Here is a 23,485-nt window from a genome sequence, read left to right as displayed (position 1 = left end):
ATTGGTGGTCACTAAATTCTGTACTACATTTTGGGCACAATATAGTAAATTTCTGGCCACGAATCAGCTATAACACGCTAAATAATTTTTTTTTTTTAAAAAGTGTTGATTATGTCTCTGACTCAGGGAGGATACAGTACTGTGCAGTACTGTATTTACGGTCCTTTGTGCCACGCTCCACCATGATAGGTGGCGGTAGTGCATCTAATAACATTGGTTGGTTTCCATAAAAGAAAACAACAGGAAGAAGAATACGGTATTCGAAATAAACATGCTACGTTGTATTCCGATGATTGCACAGTAACAACATTAAAGGAGCGCCAGAAGTTAGCTTTATGGTGATGCAGTTTCTCAGCAATGAAAGGAAGTATAAAGCGAAAGGTCAGAGCATTGATTACATTTACGGGCACAAATTCGGTTACTTTCGTTGCACTTTTCCCTCACTTCTCGATCGTCTTTCGTGTCTTATTTGCTTTAAATTCGGGTTAAATTCGCTCTTTGGCCAAAGCATCCCAAAGCGGTAATGATGCTCCTGCAACTCGTTTAAGCTGTGTTTTTTTCAGCAAGTAAGGAAACGGTTGTTTTAGCAAGGTACGCGTCGAGCCGGTTGGCTACACTGACCCACAGCTGCGGTACGTCAACTCGTCCGCCATTTTGGATGTGTCATATCTGTCCAAATTGGCTGAACCTCATAGAATAGAGCAGGGGTGTCCTCGAGGGCCCTGCCCTGCACGTTTTACAAACAAATTGCAAAAACGCCAAACAAAAATGTCACACCAAGTATGTAAATATATTGAAATATTGCCCATCTCGTTTAATTTGCTAACAAACTTTTTCGGTGTGAAATCTGGGCCTGTTTGGTTGGCCCATATCCTACAAGTCTTACATATTTTCCTTAGCCAAAATACCTGATTCAAATATTCAGGTTCGTTATCGGGTTTCTGCAGATCTTGTTAATGATCTAATCGTCTCAATCAGGTGTATTGCAGGAGGGGAAACATCTAAAACATGCTTGAGATGGGGCTCTCAAGGACAGGACTGGGCCACCCCTGTTGCAAACAAACAAATGAGATTTTTTATACCTTACAAGAAATTCTTATGTTGTTCTATCAATGTGTTTTAATAGTAGAAATCAGTGGTTGTATTTTGAGACCCATTTATTGTTCTGGTCGGGGTTTCTTTTAAATGGGTAATTGAGCACTTTGACTTGCAGTGTAAATCCAGTTTCGATTAATACGTGGGTTAACGAATGTTACTGTACGTTGACGCTCCATTTAGTTGGCGCAGTGATTGAAACATAATCAGTCTGGTTTGGTGTATCCCACTTCACAGCCAGCTGGGAAAGACGCAAGCTTCCCTGTATGACCTTGAACAGCATCAGTAGTATGGACATTGGCGAATGAATTGAAACACTCTGCTTGTGATTGACAGGTACTAACATCTGGAAAGCTGACAGGTGGAGGAGCCAGGTTACAACAGGCGAGGAAACGGCAAGTTCATTCTTTGTGTTATTGCATGTGTAAGTGGAGGGGTTCGTTGTTTTTAGTGGACAGCTCTACTTTACGAATGACAAAAGGAGAGATGGAATCCTTTAATGCAGTTTATTAAAAGGAAAAAAAACGTCCGAACGGATGAACGAGAACACAGCCCCCTTTCAGTCACGAAAGCACTTCCTGCTTCCCTTTAGCCAATCAGACGCAAGCAACATAAGAATGTTTCAACAATTATTAAACAGAATATAATTTAGATAACTATAACATAAAAGAATATAATGCTCAAATATAAAATGAAAATAATTAATAATTTAACATAAGCTTACACATGTTTTACACTTATTCCATCCATCCATTTTCCGAACCGCTTGATCCTCACTAGGGTCGCGGGGGGTGCTGGAGCCTATCCCAGCCGTCTTCGGGCAGTAGGCGGGGGACACCCTGAATCAGTTGCCAGCCAATCGCAGGGCACACAGAGACGAACAACCATCCACGCCCACACTCACACCTAGGGACAATTTAGAACGTCCAATCAACCTGCCATGCATGTTTTTGGAATGTGGGAGGAAACCGGAGCACCCGGAGAAAACCCACGCAGGCCCAGGGAGAACATGCAAACTCCACACAGGGAGGCCGGAGCTGGAATCGAACCCGGTACCTCTGCACTGTGAAGCCGACGTGCTAACCACTGGACTACCAGGCCGCTACACTTATTCCATGAACAGCATTCTCCTTATTCAGAAATATACTGTATTTTATTTCTATTATATGAACAGAGCCACATTTCCAGGGCGAAAGGAACCGGCCTACTCCTTTTATTCCACAGATCCTAAAGACCAGGTGAGCAAAGGCTAGGACACAAGGGTGGATGTGGGTGGTCAGTGACGATCATTTTATATAGCAATGTTCTTGATAATTAAAAACATTTTAAAAGCAACTTGAAGGGGGAAAAATAATAATTGTAGGTTATTTCTAAGCAATCTTCACCAGAGGTGGCAAAAGTAAAAACAAACATTAAAAAAAGATTGGCCGGAGTAGTTACTGATTAAACCCCTGCACTTATAGAGAAGTAGATAAGTCCACATTCTGAAATGTACTTCCTCTATACAACACCCATTTTAATAACTTGACAAAACAAACCCCCCCACACAAAATAGTTTCCCTCTTTAGTAATTGCCATATGTCTGTCCTCTGAAGAATAAGAATCACCTTGTGTGGTGTTACGAGCTAGCTAGCTAGCTAGCTATCAAAACAATGTGGTCCCATAGCTTTCCCAACAAAACATGTAAAAATCACGAATGATAACGTCTGAAAAACTTACACATGTGTTTTTGAATGCCCAATGCTTGAGGATTTTTGACTGGCACGAGACACAACATTCACTCCAAATCATTCTTGACGCCTAAACCATCAAACAATTCTCTTCAACGAGGCTACTGACAATTATCCATCCAACATGCCATTTTGCATCAAAGTACACAAATTGTAAATGATTGTGAATACATCCCACACTTTGCTCTCAGGTTGCCAGTCTGCACTCGGGGCTGGATCGTTGCGCTGTTCTGCTCTCTGGCATGCTCCAGGTGGACAAGGAAGGTCGGAGGGCTTTCCTGGAATCAGTCACAGATTAAGAGCTCGTACTATAGAATTCACTTGTGCCGTGATGTAACTGTGTTTTTTTGGTGTGTGATTGTGCTTAGAACCTTTGAGACAACCTCTCAAAACAGTGGACGGTGGTGCTGCCAAACCAAAACCGTCAACCGGACCGGGGAAAAAGACCAGCAAGAAGTTCCCTCCAACAACAGGTAGTCAGTCGCCCAAAACTTTATTCATTCTTTGACTGGCTATGACACATATATTTTTTTACATATAGTTTTTGGAGGATATTTGACATATTTAAGAAGTCCACTGAATTGAATGGAAAGGAAATCACATTAAATTTATGATACTTTTAAGCTTTTGCAAAAATGCAAGCTGGTTTCCATAATTTTCCAAAGACAGCTAAAAACACGGCCCAATTGATTTGACAACATTGCGGAACATTTCGTTTGGGGTTGTTAGCTGTTTTCTTCAAATTTATTCTCAAAAACTGACTGTCCATATCCTTCTGACATATTCTCATTTAGGGTAGTTTGCACCTGAAACAAAGAGCAAGTCAATTTGTGTGTGTGTGTGTTTGTATGTTTTTTGTTTTTGGACACCCTGTGTTCTGATGATGTAAATTGACACTTATCATTCTTCCACCTTCAGAACGCAGTTCTACTCAGGTCCCAAGAGCAAAAGATGGTCCTCCAATTTCACAGTTGGGAGCGAAGGCGGCGCCCACCCTCCAGCAGTCTCACTTAATTCCATCCTTGAGACCGTCTCAACAGCTTCCCGGGTCTGCCCCCTCCCAGCCCTTGACCTCCGTCCTTCTGTCTGTGACCCAGTCTGAGTCCGCGCTCCACTCCGCCCACCGCTCAAGTCAACGGACTCTTGCTCAGACCGCCTGCCAATCATTTGGCGGTTACCACACGGCCTCCTTTAATGGCAAAGATGTTGATTCTGTGCCTGTGAAAGACACAGACGCCCAAAGTGCGCACGCCTACAATACTAAGTTTAATCCTGGTCCGCCATATGACACCCCCCGTGACATACATAGTGGGGATGACGTTAGTGCAGAAAAACTACGGACCGTTCAGTATCTTCTTGGCGAGCTCAAGGCGTTGATAGCTGGAAAAGGTACGTTTTCTTTGTCATACTTTCTTTTGTATTGCATGAGTGCTAATACAAGTACTGTGCCGACGGGGTTCTCAAACTAGTCCCCGAAGCCCTGCGGTGCCGCAAGTCGTCGCTTGGCAGTTCCGCTAAATAATTAGCACTAAATTATGTTGGATCATTTTAAAAATGTGCATACCTGCAGTTCATATGGGGACCAGCGTGCCAATAAAATGTCAATGCTACTGATGATTCTCAAAGTCATGTGCATGGACGTTCTGTCGTGCTATGCTATTCACCCAATTAAATGTTTAGCCCTAACCAAAGTGGCATCTTAGTTCAGATTTTATATGGCATCCCCTTTATCGCTGACTTACATGCTTACAAAAGAAATACACGTTTTCACCTCGCCTTTAATTCATAAAATAATGTCGCACAATTTAAAATATAGGAAAATGTTCTTAATTTCATAACTCTTTCGTTACTGTCAAACAAATCATGCGATTGACTTGTTGGTGCGACATTTAATTTGATTGGAAAAACCAAAACGAGCAACAATTTGACCTCTTCCGACCATTTTTTTTCTCCCCTCTTCTTTATTTATTCCTTGTGCTCTGGATAGTTTTGGTTCGTTTTCCACATCAGAGAGTGAGCATGATAATCAGCCAGAGCGGGTGGTACCAGTTTTTGGTACACTGGAAAAAAAAGTCTATTGGATTTACTTAAAAATCCCCCCCAAAAAAAATGCACTTTAATGGTGTGCATTAAACTCATGTTTCACCTACATGAACAATCAGCTAATATGAATAAGCAAGACGTTTGCATACTTGCACCGTGTCTGGAAGTAGCTACAATATTCTGTGATGTCTTTCTACCCAGCTTTTGTCTCGACCAATGATTTAATTTCTACCGACGCCTCTTTTTCTGTTCCTATCACGCATGCTTCTGTCTCCGTTCGCCGTTTTGGTTGCGCAGGCAGTATTGCGGAGCAGCTGCTCAGTCATCTGGAGACGACCGTGTCCTCGCCGCAGTTGATCTCCAAAGGTTTCGACCCTGAGAAATCTGCAGACCTGCAGACTCTGCGCAACTTGAATGCCCAGCTTCACAGGTACGGCGCAATGTGAGACGGGGTTCCAGTCACCATCATGTTCATGTACATCTTCATTCCAGACGAGTGGCGTTTCTCAACAAACAGTTAAAGGAGAGGGAGAGACAACAAAATACCGAAACCCTGTGTAACTCACAAGGTAAAGCTTTTGTGTTTAAATGTGTGTGTACAGATACAGCAGTTGTGTTTGTCCAGTGTCAGGATCACCTCTCAAAATGGTCTGATTTCACCGGCGCTCTAAAAACCGTGTGAAAAGTGTGCCATGCAATGAACTCATCTTTTGCAACCCAGCTGTACTGTGAATTTTCAAACAGTTGTTTTGTTTGGGTTTTAACAGTACACGGGAAAGTCTCAATTTAGCGTTGTGCACTTTTGTTATAGCACAGTGTTGTGCGGCAACATGCTTGCTATGTTCGAGCATTTATATGGTTGTCTCTATGCTGCACTGCAGTTAAGGCTTCTCTGTCCTTTGGCTATTTTGATGACTCCAAAGAACTGTTTTAAATTGAGAAAAGGTTCACATTTCTTTGAAATGATTAAAGATCAATTGTTTTGTCTTTTTAGTACTCAGTCTTCCAGAGGATCTTGGTGCTGCTCAATACCGCCTGCAGGAGCTTAAAGTTGTTCTCGCTGAAGCGCGGAAATCTCTTCTGGACACGAAGAAACAATTGCGCGACAGCGAGGCACAGAATGCGCAGATGAAATCAGGTTGAGTCTTGCGGCACCCGCTCGCTGTCCTGCATTTTGTTTTGGAATTGTATGGCGACACTACTTGTCCTGCGATTGGCTGTCAACCAGTTCAGGGTATTGCCCGAAGACAACCGGGATAGGCTCCAGCACGCCCGCCACCCTCGTGAGGATAAACCGATTAGAAAGTGGATGCATGGATGGACTTTAGGTTGTGTGTAAAATAGTGAGATCCGATAACGGTCCTTGCAGAACTTGCATTGATAAGATTAGAAATCCTTCATTAGTCTCGCAATGGAGAATTTCCCAATTCACAGCTGAAGATTGACTTTGTGTGGACCTACTTTTTACAGTGCCAAGAAAGATGTGATTATTTATAACCATTTGTTGATTTGGGGAATTTAGATTCATCAGCAGAACATTTCAAAAATATTTTTGTTGCACTTGGCGGTCTCATTTCAAAAATGATGATCCCGTTGGCATAAGCAACAGCGCGACATCGATTATATGCAGTCACAAGACCGTTGTGTGTGTTTGTACGTGCAGATTTGGAGACCATGAGAATCAAATTTGTCCACAGTGAGCAGGTGCAGAGGGAACTGGCCTCACTTGCCCAGCAAAGACTGGAAGAGATAGAGAACCTGAAGAGGTAGGTCCCGGGTGTCTACCCAAGTTTACTATTGAACTTGCTATCAAAGCTTCATTTGCCTTCCTCTCTCTTTCAGGATGATTAGGAGTGGCAACGTGTATGAGTGCGATAGAGTTGTTGACCTTGCGACATCTGACGCAGCACTCAAGGAGCAATATGATGACCACGGCGGCGCCACTGAACGCATCACGAAATACCTGATGACTCTGGGCCAACCGGAGGCCTCGTGCAGCCGTGCTAATGTACACATGGCTGCAGAAAGGGAAGAGAAAACATCAGATGAAACGAAAATGACCCTGCTAGAAAAAACGCCATCTCAACCCTACCATCATCGTAACCAGACGCACAGTGAAGGTTTCGCGGGAGTACAATTATCGGAGCAGCAGACGGGTGAAGAGCGCCGGCAACTGTTTGACTCGTTCCTTTCTGAGGGCAAGATGGAAACTCTGTCACCTGACTGCAGTATGAGGTCAGTTTCAACCTTTGACACCAGAGATGAGGCAGCGTTTCGAGACGGATTGGCCGCTCTGGATGCCAGCATAGCTAATCTGCAAAAAACAATCAAACAGGATTTAGGGAGATGATTCTATGGTTTTACGTGCCTGTTCCAATTTTGAGTTTGGTTCCTCCTCCGTGTTTGTGTGAACGTGAATGAGAGCTTGTGGCTTTCTGCGCTCTGCCATTGACCGGCGACCAGTCCAGGGTGTAGTTCGCCTATCGCATTATGCGAGCTTGGATTGGCTCCAGGTCCCCACAACCCTGATCAGAATAGATGGAAGATGTTGGAATGGTTTACCGATGTGTTTTTTTTTTAATCCTTTGTAATGACACTTAAGATGACCAATAAAAATTATTTTGAGTCTATGGCGATGAGAATCTGGTTTTCAGTGGACACTCGATACACTTGTACAATCTGCTGAGATTTATTGAAAATTTTACAAATAATTTTTATTTTCGATTGTCAGAGATGGTGGGAAAGCTGAGGGGGGGAGCAACTGGGTCTATGCAAAACATTTAAGTACACGTCGGAGTTTAAATGTAAATAAAGAGTGCAATGCACTTCCTGTTTGGGCCTGGAGAACCAATACTTTTCTCGGCACAACATCAAACAAGGGATCGAAATGAAGTTGCGGCAACCCAATCAGATGACATCATCCTTGCTGACAGCCATTACAGATTAAAAAGACAACCCTGACCAAGTGACTCGCTGTAGTGTTCACTTTACAAAACGTTTGCAGCAATACAAGTAGGGAAAGAGGCAATGTCTGTCTGGTATTCTGTAGCATTAATTCACAACCAATGCTCTTCCATTAGAGTGCAGAAGGAATAATTAACCTGCGTAGCCACCTGTGTTCAGTCATACATCAAAGATTTCACACTAAGTACAAAAGTACAATTATAGAGTTTTTTTTGTGACATTTCTTTGGCGTACTGTAAAAAAAAAAGTAAAATATGCAATTTCCCCCCCCCCAAAAAAAGGTCAGGAAACAAGTGTTTTATAAAAAACAACCAGAAGTCAGATGCAGCACCAAGAGGACATTCCCAAAATGTGTCGAAAAAATATTACTATCAGTATCATGACCAAATTTTACGTGACTATTTAGGGGGAAACGTGACAATCTGTGAGAAAGTATCAAAAGGCTTTAGGCTTATGAGTACTCGCAGAGATACATGGCACCTTCCGCATTTTGAAAGGACTTCGGTCACATGTGGCCTCTGTGAGACAACTCCTCCGCTGTGTCCCCAAAGCCGTGGTGATGTCCATAAAGTAGGAAGTCGCCGCAATCGGCTCCTTGTAGTTTCTCCAACTCGGGCCGATGGGACACGCAGCCGTTGGGACTTCCTGTCAGATGCAGCGAGCCGCACATGTCCGCTGAGTGGCGCTGAGTGTATGGCGAACCTGCCTGTTGCCAAGACAGCCGTGTGGAAATTTCGTCGCTTTTCATTGGTTCGTCATCATCGTGGTCAACAGGCAAGGGTGGATGGACACTGTCAGTGACTGCAGTACAAATTGCTGTTGGGGAGGGGGGCAAAAAATTTGAATTCGTTCACGTGAAATACGTGACCGCCGGTTAAATTACAGCAAATATGCGGAGGTTCGCTCTATTTGTATTGGGATTCCTGCAACGCCTGGATCATTCTTTATCCTGTGAAGAATTATTTTACTCTGTGCAATCTTAGCCTGCATAACACATGACAACATGCATGACAGCTAACCTCCACAGTCGGATTCCATGCTGTCTTCAGGTTCAAAATGCTGCATCTGCTGGAACACATCTGCAACGCAGAGCACATTTAATGAGCAGACAAAGGTCAACCAAGGCAGCTAATGAAAGTAAAAGGAGTCGCTGTTACCTCTCCTTGCTTTCTTTGTTTGACCATTCTCAAAAGCAGACTGCAGCCTTTTCCGACAGAGCAGACCAGGACCACGGACGGGGCCGCTCCCACGCTTTTCCCCGTTGCCCTGGAGCTCACCGAGCTGCCGCAGGTGCTCCTGCAAGTTGGCGATGAGGCGCAGGCAGTCGTCGGAACCTTGAGTGCGCGCCAGGTCAGCTGCGGTCTGCCCGCTGGTGTTCGTTAAGCTACAAAGCGAGTGAAGACAAGTGAATGGAAAGCAAAAATTCCACGTACTCCTGTCTACGGTAATTAGTGACTTTATAAAAAAAAAAAAGTTGACAGTAGAAGCAAGTACAGTATATTTATAAATCAAATGACAAGGCCATTCCAAATGTTGGTCATTTCAGCATATCTACATTGAGAATATAAATTTTGGTGTGCTTTACCAGGCCTGCAATTGGACATATTTGTTTTTGGTCTTGCTTCCCAACTCTGAGATTTGTTAACCAGCAGGAAAATGCTATTTGCCACCCTGCCGGGTCAGTGAAGGTGTGGATGGAAGGTCTAGAATGGCTCCCTAACTTATGAGTTTTTCGAGTTAATGGCCTGTTGCTTATCATTATGAGTGAGCTTCAGATATCCGGCCCCTTGATCTAAGTGAAAAAAATAGGAGAGCAACAGTCACTGATGCACTTTAAGCCTTTCATTGATGAGATAACTAGCCAAACACACAAATACAAAATGAAAACACATGCAAGGAGCATGTAAAAAAGCTCACTCTGAATTAACTGTGTTCTCAATCAGCTACGGAAGCGAGAAACAGCTCCTGACTCACTCACGCCACATCAAGGTATACATCAACGCTACATTGTGTCTATGTGTGTGACTTTGGCTCTACTGTCCTTTATAAAACCAGTTTTTACATTCTGTTTTGTGAATTTTTCTTCTTTTAAATTCATATTTTACAATACCGTGTGATTCATTTCAAATTGTAAAAAATTACTTTGATGTGCAATATGAGGAAAATGAGTTACAAGCTTGGTCATGGAACGCATTCAAATCCTAAGTAAATGTACCACTGTATTTGACATTTTTTTCCCGGTAAGAAAAATGTATTCACGAGTTCAACGTTTTAGAGGTCGACGAGTATTCCAGAATAGATCAAGTTCAACCTTCGAGGCTGTCTAAATGAAGCTGCAAAATGAAGCTGCGGTTGTCCTGACCTCTGCTCAGCAGGTTACTTACTGCAATTTGGCACCCGCTATCAGCAGAACCTGGATGGACTCCATGGAGGCTGCCCTGGCAGCCTTGTGGATGGGCGCTTCCCCTACCAAATCCTGAAAACACAGAAGTTGGGGCATCAGGCTGGAGTGATCGAAAAAAATGGATTGATAACATAAACAAGCAAGACTTAATATATCATAATATACTTTTGTATAACATATGCCTCGTCCTGGGTGATGCAACTCATTCATTTTGGATGTGCTTACTGTGTAGCTCTTCACTGTTCTATCATGACCAGAGGAGGGCTATTCCCATCCTCAAGGGCCGGTTTATGTCTCATGTATGAATTATGTTTATGTTTTAAATGATCAGCTCATCAGCAGGCTCTGCAGAAGCTGGATAACGATCCTGATCATTTATAATCACGGTGTGTTGGAGCAGGGAGACATATAATTGCCCGCCCCTGCTTTAGACAATTAATTATGAACTTGCGGATTTTCCGTTCATAGCTGCTTGCTCTCCCTTTTAAAGAGAAAGTCAAGTCAAATATTTTCTTCACAATATGTTCTATGAGCCCCCAACTAGTCCAAACAGAGTATTCTGATTAATATCGTGGAATATGAATTAAGCAGAAAAATTCACCCGCATTTATCCATCTCAGGGGGCTACCATTTTGGCTTGAATTGCTACTTGCAGTCAGTCGACTGACAATGACTTTACAGTGCTTAAGGGCTCTGTTTGTGAACGTCATATGACCAAATCCAGAGAACAGGTGAACTGTGACGGTCGTTACCTGATCCTGTTTGGGACATGACAAACCACAAACTCATAATTACGGACACAACACCGCAAGGTCAAAATGCCAGCGGTTACACATATGCGGATGAATGTGGATGCTATGTGGATGAATGCACATCCGCATGTGGGTGCTTTCATTGATACTTAGTTTCTGTTTGTACGTTTGTTTTGTCTTTTTTCCCCATACAAGTGTACTTATATTAACAGTGTGTTCTTTTATATGATTGTATACATGTTTGAATTCAATGACAAAAAAATATATCGAACTAGACTAGTATATGGGTCTTAAGCTGGTATGAAAGAGAGTAAACGATCAAATGGCTTTCCATGGTAGTAATATGAATTTCTTTCACAATCACATTAATATCACTGCTCACCTGCCGGTTGACATCTGCACCAGCCTGCGACAGCCACAAAACACAGCGAGGATGCCCACCGAGCGCAGCTGTGTGTATTGGGGTCTGCTTGAAGCGACTTGAGACTGTGTTCACGTCGCAACCCATCTGCACCAGGCGTATGACACACTCCAACTGCATGTGACCAGGAAAACATCCACATAAGATGACGAGAACATTTAGTTAGCATTCAGGGATTAGACTTCCCATAGTCTTCCCCTCACCAAACTACTCTCTTCTTCATTACCATCCATCGATTTTCTATTATGGGTATCCCAAGGCCTATCCCACCAGATTTGGGCAAGAAGCAGGGTACACCCTGTACTCGTCACCAGACAATCACAGTGCATATATCGTCAAAAAACATTCAAGTTTATGAACAAATTAGTTTTCAACCAACATGACATGCATGTTTTTGGAACGTAGGACAAAGTGGGTACCCGGAGAAACTTAACCCAAACCTCCAAAGTACAACAAACACACCACACAGGAAGGCCAGACAAGACTCAAACCCCAAACCTTAGAACACTTCGGAATTATCAATCTCAGAATTACCGCTGATGAAATTAGAAAAATAAATTGCTTTCCTAAATGTGCCACATTATTGGATTAAATACTTTTTAAAAAAGAAGTGTGTGACGTTTTATTATTATGACGTACTATGTTTTGTTCAGAATGTTAATTAATATGGTGGTATATTGTAATATTCTTATTTCTAAATCATCTTAAAATATGTTTCTAATATTCTTCATATTTGATGTCACAAACCATGAGCGTTAAAACACATTTTTGTCATAGGCCACATTGTAGTTCCCTCAGAGGACTATAACGATTTTGTATACGCACAACACATTTATGGATACATTGTTTTAAAAAGTGAAGTCAAGTAATATCCATCCATCCATTTTCCGAACCGCTTGATCCTCACTAGGGTCGCGGGGGGTGCTGGAGCCTATCCCAGCCGTCTTCGGGCAGTGGGCGGGGGACACCCTGAATCAGTTGCCAGCCAATCGCAGGGCACACAGAGACGAACAACCATACACGCCCACACTCACACCTAGGGACAATGTAGAGCGTCCAATCAGCCTGCCGAGCATGTTTTTGGAATGAGGGAGAAAACCGGAGCACCCGGAGAAAACCCACGCAGGCCCGGGGAGAACATGCAAACTCCACACAGGGAGGCCGGAGCTGGAATCGAACCCGGTACCTCTGCACTGTGAAGCCGACGTGCTAACCACTGAACTACCGGGACGCCCTCAAGTAATATAGTTTGGTGAAATTATTTATGTCCACTGGCCAGGTAAAAGAACTAAAACAGAGCAGGGGACACACTTCCTGTGCAGCTTGGCGCCTAAAGCTGCAATTGGTTCTGTGGGGTTCCTCCGCAACCAATCAAAGATTTCCAAGCTTTTTTCGCCCCTTATAACTTTATTGTACACACAAACTTGCTGACCAGTCGCGCTCGACGCGCATAACGAAACCACTTAACTCAGTGCCCACAGGAACGATTGCTACTGTTTCCGCTCAAACTATTAACATATGACAGCAGAGAAACCACAGAAAGTCGACCGTAAATTTGACACAATACTTTTTAGTATCGTGTCATTCCTCTACCTCTGTGTGCGTGGAAAAAGCCGACACAACAAACCAATATCCTCCTTCTACGGTCTTTGAAGCTAATCCGCACCTGTCCACAGTGAGCAGCCCAGTGAATGGGGCTCCAACCGTAGCAGGAGTCCTCGGTTGTTAGATGAGTGTGATGCTGGTCCAGCGACAGCAAAGCTCCAACATCTCCATCACGACAAGCGCGGTGGATAGGGAACATGCTCGTGAACGCTTCATCGTCACTGGAAAAGTCTCGTTCCATAGACATGAGTTGAGTCTGAAAGCTCTCCGAGGTCGTTCCTGGTCACACGGAACTGTCTAAGCACGTTTCAAATTAATTCAAACACAAAGGAAGTCGAGGTAAGCTTCTCGACCCCGCTGGAAGTAAGAAAAATCCGGACTGGAGTGTTTTGCAGACCGGTTTAGTTAGTGAAAGTCGGTTGGAGGGAAAAGACGGAAATTAATCGGGAGTACAGTGCGTCATTTTAAATCAGGTACTGTACTGTATAGTGATGGGAATTCCGGCTCCTTTTAGAGAGCCGGCTCTTTTGGCTCGGCTCCCTAAAAAGAGCCGGCTCTTTCGGCTCCCAAATGGCTCCTCAGTTTTTTTGTTGCTTCAATTAATTTACTACCAAAAATAACGTAATATTATGCGTAAAATGAATTACTAATGCAAAAAAATAGACAGTATATCAAATATTTATTATTTATATGGCTTTATGTATATTCTTCTGAACATACTCAACATGGAGTACAACATGGAGTGCTACAAAAATAAAAACAAAGTACAAAGACCCATATCAAAACAAGGTCAACAAAAAGTTCCAATATCTGAATGTGTATATTTATAAGCTTTTAACTATTTACAGTAAAACAACATAAGTAAGCTTTGAATACCACGCAACAAATTATAAGTTAAAATTTGTAAAACAAAAAGAAAAAAGCAGCACCCAGGTAAAAGTTTTAACTTGTCTTTAGCGAAGATTGGCATTAAGAAAAACCAAGTAAGTATTAAGAAAAACCAACAAAGTACAAAGACCCATCTCAAAACAAGGTCGTCAAAATGTTCCAATCTCTGAATGTGTATATTTATAAGCTTTTAACTATTTACAGTAAAACAACATAAGTAAGCATTGAATACCACACAACAAATTATAAATTAAAATTTGTAAAACAAAAAGAAAAAAGCAGCATCCAGGTAAAGGGTTTAGCTTGTCTTTCGCAAAGATTGGCATGAAGAAAAACCAAGTGCCTCAGCTTTGAGGGGTTGATCCTGTTTCTCCTCTCTGTTAATATTTGCCCTGTTTTGGAGAAGATTCTCTCTGAGGGGACAGATGTTGCGACAACATACAGCCAACACAAAATGGCTGAAAATCACTTGCAATCATTTTACCCAGTTCCTCGTCAATTGTGTTCTGTTTTGCTGGTTTTATAGCTTTTTGCATAAAGTGGCTCATAGAGCTCTGGGTTGTACATCTAGGTAGTTGTGACATTGCAGCAGCAGCAACAGTTGCAGACACACTAGCACCTTCATTAATAGCTGGTTCCCTTGCTTGTCTTTTCTCTTCAAATTGTACTGATGGGTGGACTTTTCTGATGTGCCTGTGCAGGTTATTTGTGGAGCCTGATCGATGGGATATTTTAACCTTGCACAGTCTACACGCTGCCTTTGAACTATCAATTAAATTGAAATGAGTCCAAATATCACTGCGTTTCCTATCCATTTTCTCACCTTTCCGCTTTCCACCGTGTTGTTTTTTTCGCTAACTAACTCTCTCGTCTCCTCGTTTGTCTTGTTCGCGTGCTGCTCAGTGTGCTGGCTGCTGTGTGTCTCTTCTCTAACCCCTCCCCCTTCTCTAAACTGCAGCGTGTGTGTGTGTGTGTGTGTGTGTGTGTAAAACCCTCCCCTTCCTCTTCTACCACGGATCTTGACCAATCACGTACGGCTTTAACCGAAGGGGGGGAAAAAAAACAGGAGAAAAAAAAAGTCGACTCCTATTCGGACCGGCTCCCAATGAGGAGCCGGCTCCCATCGTTCACTTCAAAGAGCCGGCTCTAAGAGCCGGCTCGTTCGCGAACGACACATCACTAGTACTGTATATGCGATACAAACCAATATTTATAGCGTCGTGGTTCGGTACGACGATTTTGTTTTTTTTTTCTGTATATTGATTAGTTTTAAAAAACAAGTATTTACCCATGTTGGCTTGTCTTTACTTTACAGGAATCGTTCAATTTGGATTAACAGAGGTTTGACGGAGAAAGTGAGCCTAGCATAGAATGTCTTCGTCATTTGGCGGGCAACCGCATAGCTTGTGTGATGGAGCTAAGGTAAATCTGGTGTACAATGAATATAAAAGTCATTAACAATGATTATTTGTTTGTAATTGTTTTGGTCTGAATGTGCTGAGAAATCTCCGTGGAATTTTAATGACACTCGCTGACTTGTTGCTTCTGCCTTTAGTAGGCTATGATAAAACGTCCACCTGGAACGGGCAACTACTTGTCATGGGTCAGAATCAGACTAAATGTAATTGAATATGTAAGATTTGTCCAAGACAGACAAGTTTAGTATGATTAAGTTGGATGAAGGGAACGTTAGTGATAATATACCTGTGTATGTTACCATATGATCAGTGGCAAACTTAGTATTGGCAAATTTGTCAATTCCCAAGTTAAATAATAATTTTAAAAAGTACTGTCAGTGTACAAAAGGTTTAGTCCAGTAAGCTATCTCTCTTTGACAAGTTCTGTTTATACTTTTCCTGACATCCCCCTATGTCTAACGTCTTCTCCTCAGGATGGTTTTGTTCGAGTGAAGAAAAGAGACCTGGAAAAGTTAACCACAGAGGTCATGCAGTTAAGAGAGTTCCTGCCCAGAGTTGTAAACTGTGATTTGATTGACATGCTACACAAATCTAGAGAAACAAAAACAGGTAAGCCACAATGAACCTAGACCATATACTTGGTAGAATTATCCATCCTTTTTCTGTACTGTGTATCCCCACAAGAATGAGACAACAAATTATTGGGAAGAGACAAGCCTTATGATTGGCAGGTTTTGTCCACTCAGCTTGGCTTCTTTCATCCATATGACCCAATATCCGTGATGTGGCGTAAAACAGCGATTCCCAACTAGGGTGCCATTGCACTTTTTTCTCCATTTCACTTGAATTGAGAGAAAATTATGTATTCATAACAAATATATATTGTTCATCTCTCTATGCCAGGACGGTATACTGATAGCCAGAACTAATAAATGGTCTCCATTAGATGCCAGAAGGTACAATATACAATAAACCTGTTGCCATTCCTACAAGACAAAAAGTCATAGCTTCCTGCTCGTACTCAAACTTTGTGTTCAATTAAAGAGATCCAGACTGCGCAGTGAACAAGTCATCCGCTTATCTGCACAAGGGTGGTGGGCGTACTGGAGCCTGTCCCAGCTGTCTTTGGGCAGTAGGCGGGGTACACCCTGAACTGGTTGCCAGTCAATCGCAGGTTCCACATATAGACAAATGACAACCACTCACGCTCACAGTCACACCTAGGGACAATTTAAAGCGTTCAATCAACTTTCCTTGCATCTGTTTGGAATGTGGGAGGAAACCGGAGTACCCGGAAAAAAACCCCACGCAGGCACAGGGAGAACATGCAAAATCCACACAGTTAGGCTGGAGCCTAGAGTCAAACCCAGGACTTCTGTACTGTGAGGCAGACGTACTAACCAGTCAACCACCACGCCACCCGATGAGATCATTACTTCACTATTAATACTTTTTGTGACATTTTAGTTTGGTGGTGTGCCGTGAGATTTTTCTATCTTGGCTCGATAAAGGTTGGGAAACGCTGATGTGGAAATGCATGTAGGACAACAGATGTGGTTGTGTTTTGTTAAATATGATCTTGTTTTTATCTCCAGAACATCACCGTTTCCTTGCTTTTCATTTATTGTGTCAATGTGAAGAGACTGATAAATAAATGAAGGTTGATGTGGATCATAACCACTGTTGTAATTTTTCCATGTGTTCATATGTGTGTGTCTGTGCATAGTGAAAGTGCATCTTACACAGGAACAGGAGCTTTTACAGGAGGAGTGTCTTCACCTTCAATCCAGACTGGAGGTGTTACAAATTGAATGTCAGAGAGAGAGAGAGGTGAGGCCTCCAGGACTGGATTTGAACATTTTTTAACAACAAGAGCAATTTCAGCATCATGAGATCCATCACAACATACGTGTCAAATATTTTGCCTAGTATTGTTTTTGTGAAGGCAACAAAAAAAAAGTGAAACTCTTGAGGACTCTGGTGACTGGTGAGTGTATTTTATCATGCATGGAACACTCAGACCCAATTGGTGCTGTGCGGATCTCGACTTACATGTCAAATCCGTTCATTTGAAAACTGTTATGATTTGCTCTTTGTGTGTTTGTGTGTCTGTTTTATGTGTGTAGGAGAAATTGCTGTTACATGAGCAGCTCTGGCAGAGTGGAGCCGAGTTGCAGCAACAGGCTGACTACTGCTTCAGTCTTGGTTCTGCAGTCTGCAGCCTTCTGTGGAACTGCTCTACGAGGGAAGACATGGTTAAACAGTGGCTAGCTGATGTGAGACATCTCTCGGTGCATTACTGTCATGTACTACATTTAATCTCCTTTTACTCATGGAGAAAAGGAACAGATCACTGCCGCAAATACTGTAGTGGAATTTTCCTCAAAAGAGGTTGTAATTACCCATAGATGCCACAAGGTAGCGCCAAAGCACCTGTATTCGTTTACTGTTGTAGGTAGCAACACAGACCGAGTCGTCAGGAGAGCAAAACATTCATCCAGCATGAACAAAACCATGAATCCATGGCACATAAACGACTGTATTTAATAGCTAAACTATTAAACAAAATGGCAAAGGCATGAGGCTAATCAATAGCATTAGCTAGCAAAAGCCAAGAGACCCTAAGGCAATCGGTTTGGAAAATAAAAACGTGAATTGCAAAAAAAAAATTAAAAATCCGTTTTCTTGTCGTGGTTTGGTCATCGTGTAAAACTCTTACCACGTTTCAGCTTGCAAGCCCTCTTGTGGGAATCAACAGTCTAAAACGGGGAGAAAAAGCTCTTCAAGCGCTTTCAAGAACCAATCAGAAGCCTTCACCTGACAAAAGCAGGTTTCGAGTTGCATCTTGTGACCACTCAAAGTTCTCTGGAAAAATTTTAAATCTCGTTCTTCGTTTGGGCCTTACAGTGGTTATATAGTCAATCCCATTGGCCTGTAAAGTGGATGGGTTTAAAAAAAATCCCCAAATTTTCAAATCTGTCTAGCCTGCACTGTAAAACTTTTGTTCAACCAATGTGTGTTCAATTTTGCGGTGTAGGGAAGCCTTCCGGCCTTTCTTGCGGTCGCCACGCAGACTCTGGGGAGCTTTGTGAGAACTCTGGATGAGGACGTGAAGAGTCTATCAGAGGCCTGCGACACACAGGAGTACCAGTTTGTTTTGGCGCTAGCTGGAACCATTACTAGTAAGAAACAGTCATCCAAAAAAAAACAAAAGCCCAGTTCATGAAACTACAGATACCATAACTGCTCTTTGCTTCCTGCCAATCAGACATAGCGGCTGTAACCAGTGGGCGGGACTTCCTGTCTAGCTCAGCACACGATCTGTTGGATACACTGATAAAGCTGTTAGAGCTGATGAAGCCTGGTGGATTCTCCAAATTGAAAGTGTACGTATGCAGTTCAGTACTGTGTCATGTCACGAAATAGGTACAAATGATGCAGAACAGCTCATGACTAGTTTTCTGTTCATTCTCAAGCTCTGCTGTAAATTAGGCCTGGGAGAGGCAGATTCATTGGTTTAATTGATTCCTTGGGTGGAAAATAATGTTCGGCGACCCTCCTTTTTGATGTGCTCTTCTTGCACCAACGCGGTGCCTGCAGACAGAGAGGAGCTAATTTACAAAAGCACTCCGTTTTCCAATCTAGCAATCTTTCCAACCGCTCAAAAAAAATGATAAGCGACTTTAATCCCCGATAATGAAGAGACAACATGAGTGGAATAATTTTCCCATAATGCCTATAAATCTGCAACGTCCCATCCCACTGCATGACAATTTCACAATTTAGTAACATACACGTCTAGCTCACGATTGTCACGTTGCGAGGTGGTGGTGGACCCTAAAAAGCAGGCAGGAGGGAGGAGCAGGGTGTATTTGAAGAATTGTATTAAAACAAAGAAAACTAAATCCCAAACACACAAAGTCCAAAGTATCAAACAAAAAACCATGACTAAAGCTAAAACATAACAATGAACTAAACATGACAGAAACTAAGAGCAAACAGCAACACACATGACAGTAGCAAAAGCAACACAACACACATGACAGTAGCAAGAAGCAACAATGACCCGACACTGAATGTTCGGGCTGGGAGTCCTGTTAAACAACTAATCACCAAATGACCAACAGGTGTGCAGCTGCCGGGGAAGCCCTACAGTGCCACCTGTTGGTCCCTAAACCGAATCATGACAACGATGAGGACATGTTTTTCACAAGTCGCATGCTTGATTCTCAGCATTTAACAAACTGTGTTGTGTTTGTATTTTTGAGCATTGCTGTTTTTTCCCCCTCCCCCTAGGTTGATGCTCATGGGTCTTTATAATGCCAGTATCAGTGTGAAGGGGCTCAAGTACATGATTGAGAACCCAGCGCTGCTGCCTCTTATTCAGACTCTGCTTGAAGGTACGCCACCTCATAAGATAACAAGTTTACAACCTGCAGAGCTATCATCACGATCACATTCAATTTGTCATGAATTGGCTCACTTCTTGTGGTGTTTCATACTACGTGTAAAGCCACTGGATGGCGCTCTCACCTCAATGTGAACTGAACGAATGGCTGATGTCCACCATATTGCCCATCCATCTGTCCATCCATCCATCCATTTTCCGATGCGCTTATCCTCACAAGGGCCGCGGGGGGTTTCTGGAGCCTCTCCCAGCCGTCTTCGGGCAGTAAGCGGGGGACACCCTGAACCGGTTGCCAGCCAATCGCAGGGCACACAGAGACAAACAACCATCCGCGCTCACATTCACACCTCGGGACAATTTAGAGTGTTCAATCGGCCTGCCATGCATGGTGTTGGAATGTGGGAGGAAACCGGAGTACCCGGAGAAGACCCATGCAGGCCCAGGGAGAACATGCAAACTCCACACAGGGAGGCAAGAGCTGCAATTGAACCTGGTACCTCTGTACTGTCAGCTCGATGCGCTAACCACTGGATCACTGGGCCGCCCATTCCCCATGCATCCATCCATTTTCAAAAAACTTTTATCCTCAACTGTTGTCTGTGTCAGCCAACTTTGGCCAAGTAGCGGAATCGACTTTCTGTAATGTAATGAATTAACAACCGTTCGTAGGTATGCTTTCACACCTACAGACATCATACATTCACCCACATCACGGTTTTTCAAATGTGAGCTGAAGCTGAAGAAAACTCACAAAACCATGGTGAAAACATACCAGCGCCATACAGTGACATTTCAGTGTTGAGTATTCTCATGGCAATTATAGGAGCGATGAACAAATGTATGCGGAAGCTTTGTCTCCCACACCTTGTGGTTTCCATGTATTTGTCAATGCAACAGACAGATCCTGGGAAGTGTGCCTCCACTCCCTGCGTCTGCTGCAGTCAGTCCTGCTGGAAGATGTGGCGCAGCCTCGGCTGGGCGCCGCTCTGCTGGACTCAGACATCCAGAGCCGTATTAGCGGTTTTACCTCGAGTGTTCAGCCGAGCTTGAGACTGTTAGCTCAGCAGATCTTGGCGGACCTCCAGGTGCTCCTGCAGGTAAACGTGTTCCAAAATAGTTTGATTAGGGGCAATGCATGGCAGGTCATGAGTTAATTTAGCGGTAAGTAATACTCATTGTTATGATGACTAGGTTCAAAAACATAATTTGGACCGTAAATTATTCAGATAGTTTGCCCGTTGCTTTGTAAGACACTTGAAGTAAGAGGAGCAGACTATAATACAATTGATAAGCCAGAATTTTTGTTTTCTAAAATTCTGACAATAATTAACGACAACCTTTCCAGCAAATTCATTTGAACCAAAACATTTGTGTGTTTCCAGGTGCAGGGATGTAAACAGGATAAAGAGTGACATGCCTTTCAGTGGGGGCTGGGGGGGGGGGGGTTGTCCTATTTTCCTCTGTTTTGTTTTCCCCTCGTTTGTTCTTGTTTGGGAAGAGTCATTGTCCAGAGGAATAACCATATATATGAAAAGGAATTATTAGCAGTTTAAAGAACTAGAACTGGAACTTGTTTGTTGTATCGTGTCATTTTGTAAAAATCTAAATGTATCATATCGGAGTTGGATGAAGAGCAAATTAAAGAGAGAGTTTGCCTCTTCTGCTTTCATTTACGTACATCTTTCGGGGAAAATGATGACACAGGAGAAGCCTTCTGTTCATTTTGCAGCTTTATTATGGTTTTTCTTTCTCATGGACTTCTCAGTATCGAGGTATCCAGTGAACAAGGCGTAGACTAAAAGACAGGATATCGTGGAGACATGAGAATAGAAGGTTCAAAGGGTATGAGAAGGAATGGAAGCAGTCGAGGCGTTCAGAACTTTGCCGAAATCTGCGACAAGATATTTGTGACGTTACCTTTGAGCCAAACAATCATGAGGACCTTAATTTCAGTCTCCTTACAGGGACATTTTTATTCAAACCAGGCTACTAGTGATACTCTACGAGTGTGCTCAGAATCATCTTGAGAGGAAAGAATGAAGCAAGAAGGACCCATGCGTCCTCTATAAGGGAAAGGAGGAAGAATAAGTGGAGGATAAGAGGCTGCCATCCCATTTGGCCGACGCCCACCACTCGAGCCTTTAGGAAGAGGCCGCAGCGTTGGGCTTATCGTCACGAGTGACGGGGATGTTGCGCTCACTACGGCCGGATTCGTTCCCTCCGCTGACCTTTGGCCCGGTCAGTGTCAGCAGGCCTTCGGCAGAGAGGGTGCAGGTGATGGCGGATTGGTCCACGTTGGATGGGAGGCGGTAGCGGCGGTGAAACTCACGGGAGATGTAACCGTGGTCATCCTGAAAAACGGACGGGTGAAGAGCAAGCGAATTTGCAGAAACCTATTTCGAAAAGAAAAAAAAAAGCGGCTGTGACTCACCTGTCTTTCTCCGTGCTTGCCCTGGATCTCCACGTAGTCGTCGGTGACCTTCACACTCAGCTCATCAGGGGAAAAGTGTTTGACGTCCAGGTAGACGGTGAACTTTTCCCTGTCAGACCTCACCTGGAGGAACGTGTTAGTTGAGATGCAATTAGATGTGAGCGGAGACGAGCAAATGTACACTTCCAGCTCGGTTTTTACCTCTGACATTCCGGAGTTGGAAGAATCCAAAAAGCTACGGAACAGTGACTGTCTGTAATAGGGGCTGATAGTGGAGGCAGTGTAAGGGAAGAGGTCGTAATCGAACATGCCCTCGCCAAAGAACTGGTCGAAGAGTCGAGCCGGGTAAATGGAGCCCAGGGCGCGTCTGAACCAGGGGTGCTGGATGGCAATATCCATAGTGACTGCTGAGAGGTTTTGGTCTGGTACAGCTTGGCTTGGTTCTGGCTGAGGTGATTAAATGGGGCTGCTCAGCTCAGGGTCCGTCGGGTTGAAGCGAGCAATCAAAGAACGATGTTGAAACGAGCGAGCAGATAAGAGTGACCCGGGTGTTTTCTGCTCAACGGCTGCATCCTCTTTATATACCTAAGAACCAGAAAGAGGGGCTTTAGCCACTATCCCTCTGGAATGGCATTATGTCATGTTGCGTTTCGCGCACTCAGCAGAATTTGAGTTGAGGATGGACAGACTCGGTGGGGGTGGGGATGGGGATGGCATGGCCGGGAGGGGGCGGGGGCGTCCGGGGGCTGGCGTGACTCAGTGCCACCTACACGCCAGACACACGGGGCTGCCAATACAAACTGTTTCTGACGTGGAAGGCACAACCAATACAATAAGGCCAGGAAGCAATGTGCAGCGCTGTTTTGTTCCACACGGGTGCCCGGGCCAAGAGTAGATTTAGAGACATAGTTGGACTGGGGGAGAATAGGCTCACTGAAGATTAGCTGGAAAAAAAAATCATGCAAATATTTTATCTACTTGCAAACTACCCAAGAGAAGTTGACTAATAGATTGTATTCGTGGATTCTAGATGTTCTGATATGACAACGTGCACTTCCCTCCTGAAATGAGTCATTCATAAAGTACTTTGATGCCGTTTGTTTTTTGGTTTTTTTCAAACACCACTGGCTAGACATTTAGTATTGAGGAAAAAATATGTTTCTAAAAATATGTATTTATGTGTGTTGCATGTATGTATCAGTGGCGGATGCTGGTCTGTCAAGGAGGGGAAGCTCAATTTCGGCCTACATCATAAAATGTGGATTCTCCTCTCTGTTCCTTTTCAAGAAAATTATCTGTGACTGTCATACCAACAAGGCGTCTTTT

At 43.4% G+C, this 23,485-nt stretch overlaps 4 protein-coding genes across 8 annotated transcripts; 2 read left to right on the top strand and 2 right to left on the bottom strand.

Moving 5' to 3' along the window:
- The first annotated feature begins 240 nt into the window (after positions 1 to 240).
- Positions 241 to 7,502, top strand: ccdc14 (coiled-coil domain containing 14). 2 transcript variants are annotated; one of them, XM_086110867.1, is made up of 11 exons: positions 241 to 381; positions 1,432 to 1,490; positions 2,270 to 2,333; positions 3,017 to 3,089; positions 3,194 to 3,298; positions 3,744 to 4,214; positions 5,166 to 5,298; positions 5,361 to 5,437; positions 5,863 to 6,006; positions 6,532 to 6,634; positions 6,711 to 7,502. In XM_086110867.1, the coding sequence occupies exons 1-11, from the start codon at positions 358 to 360 to the stop codon at positions 7,216 to 7,218; spliced, it is 1,761 nt and encodes a 586-aa protein (XP_085966993.1). In that variant the 5' UTR covers positions 241 to 357; the 3' UTR covers positions 7,219 to 7,502. The 2 variants fall into 2 exon arrangements, with proteins under 2 accessions (XP_085966993.1, XP_085966985.1); XM_086110859.1 differs by lacking the exons at positions 241 to 381; positions 1,432 to 1,490 and having other exon boundaries at positions 1,612 to 2,333.
- Positions 7,503 to 7,538: 36 nt separating this feature from the next.
- ankrd10a (ankyrin repeat domain 10a) lies at positions 7,539 to 13,364 on the bottom strand. Of its 4 annotated transcripts, XR_015100894.1 has the most exons (7): positions 13,076 to 13,364; positions 11,371 to 11,523; positions 10,217 to 10,308; positions 8,990 to 9,216; positions 8,852 to 8,911; positions 8,716 to 8,781; positions 8,560 to 8,648 (listed from the first exon to the last, which is right to left on the bottom strand). XR_015100894.1 is itself a non-coding variant. In XM_086110830.1 (6 exons), exons 1-6 carry the CDS (start codon positions 13,259 to 13,261, stop codon positions 8,338 to 8,340), a joined length of 1,029 nt encoding a protein of 342 aa, XP_085966956.1. In that variant the 5' UTR covers positions 13,262 to 13,364; the 3' UTR covers positions 7,539 to 8,337. The 4 variants fall into 4 exon arrangements, 3 of the variants coding, with proteins under 3 accessions (XP_085966956.1, XP_085966965.1, XP_085966973.1); XM_086110830.1 differs by lacking the exon at positions 8,716 to 8,781 and having other exon boundaries at positions 7,539 to 8,648; XM_086110839.1 differs by lacking the exons at positions 8,560 to 8,648; positions 8,716 to 8,781 and adding an exon at positions 7,539 to 8,538.
- Positions 13,365 to 15,273: 1,909 nt separating this feature from the next.
- Positions 15,274 to 21,140, top strand: hsf2bp (heat shock transcription factor 2 binding protein). Its single transcript, XM_086130316.1, has 9 exons — positions 15,274 to 15,324; positions 15,794 to 15,929; positions 17,047 to 17,150; positions 17,447 to 17,596; positions 18,358 to 18,502; positions 18,589 to 18,706; positions 19,617 to 19,720; positions 20,626 to 20,825; positions 21,111 to 21,140. Exons 1-9 carry the CDS (start codon positions 15,274 to 15,276, stop codon positions 21,138 to 21,140), a joined length of 1,038 nt encoding a protein of 345 aa, XP_085986442.1.
- A 300-nt stretch (positions 21,141 to 21,440) lies between these two features.
- Positions 21,441 to 22,727, bottom strand: cryaa (crystallin, alpha A). The gene is made up of 3 exons (XM_086110817.1): positions 22,361 to 22,727; positions 22,160 to 22,282; positions 21,441 to 22,079 (listed from the first exon to the last, which is right to left on the bottom strand). Exons 1-3 carry the CDS (start codon positions 22,556 to 22,558, stop codon positions 21,870 to 21,872), a joined length of 531 nt encoding a protein of 176 aa, XP_085966943.1. The 5' UTR covers positions 22,559 to 22,727; the 3' UTR covers positions 21,441 to 21,869.
- Positions 22,728 to 23,485: the final 758 nt, after the last annotated feature.

Source organism: Hippocampus guttulatus, chromosome 1 (genome assembly GCF_054856545.1).
Source record: "Hippocampus guttulatus isolate MCC_2025c chromosome 1, RoL_Hgut_1.0, whole genome shotgun sequence".
NCBI lineage: Eukaryota > Metazoa > Chordata > Actinopteri > Syngnathiformes > Syngnathidae > Hippocampus > Hippocampus guttulatus.
Note: the sequence above shows the minus strand (reverse complement) of the source record. Positions and strands in the feature narration are given on the sequence as shown.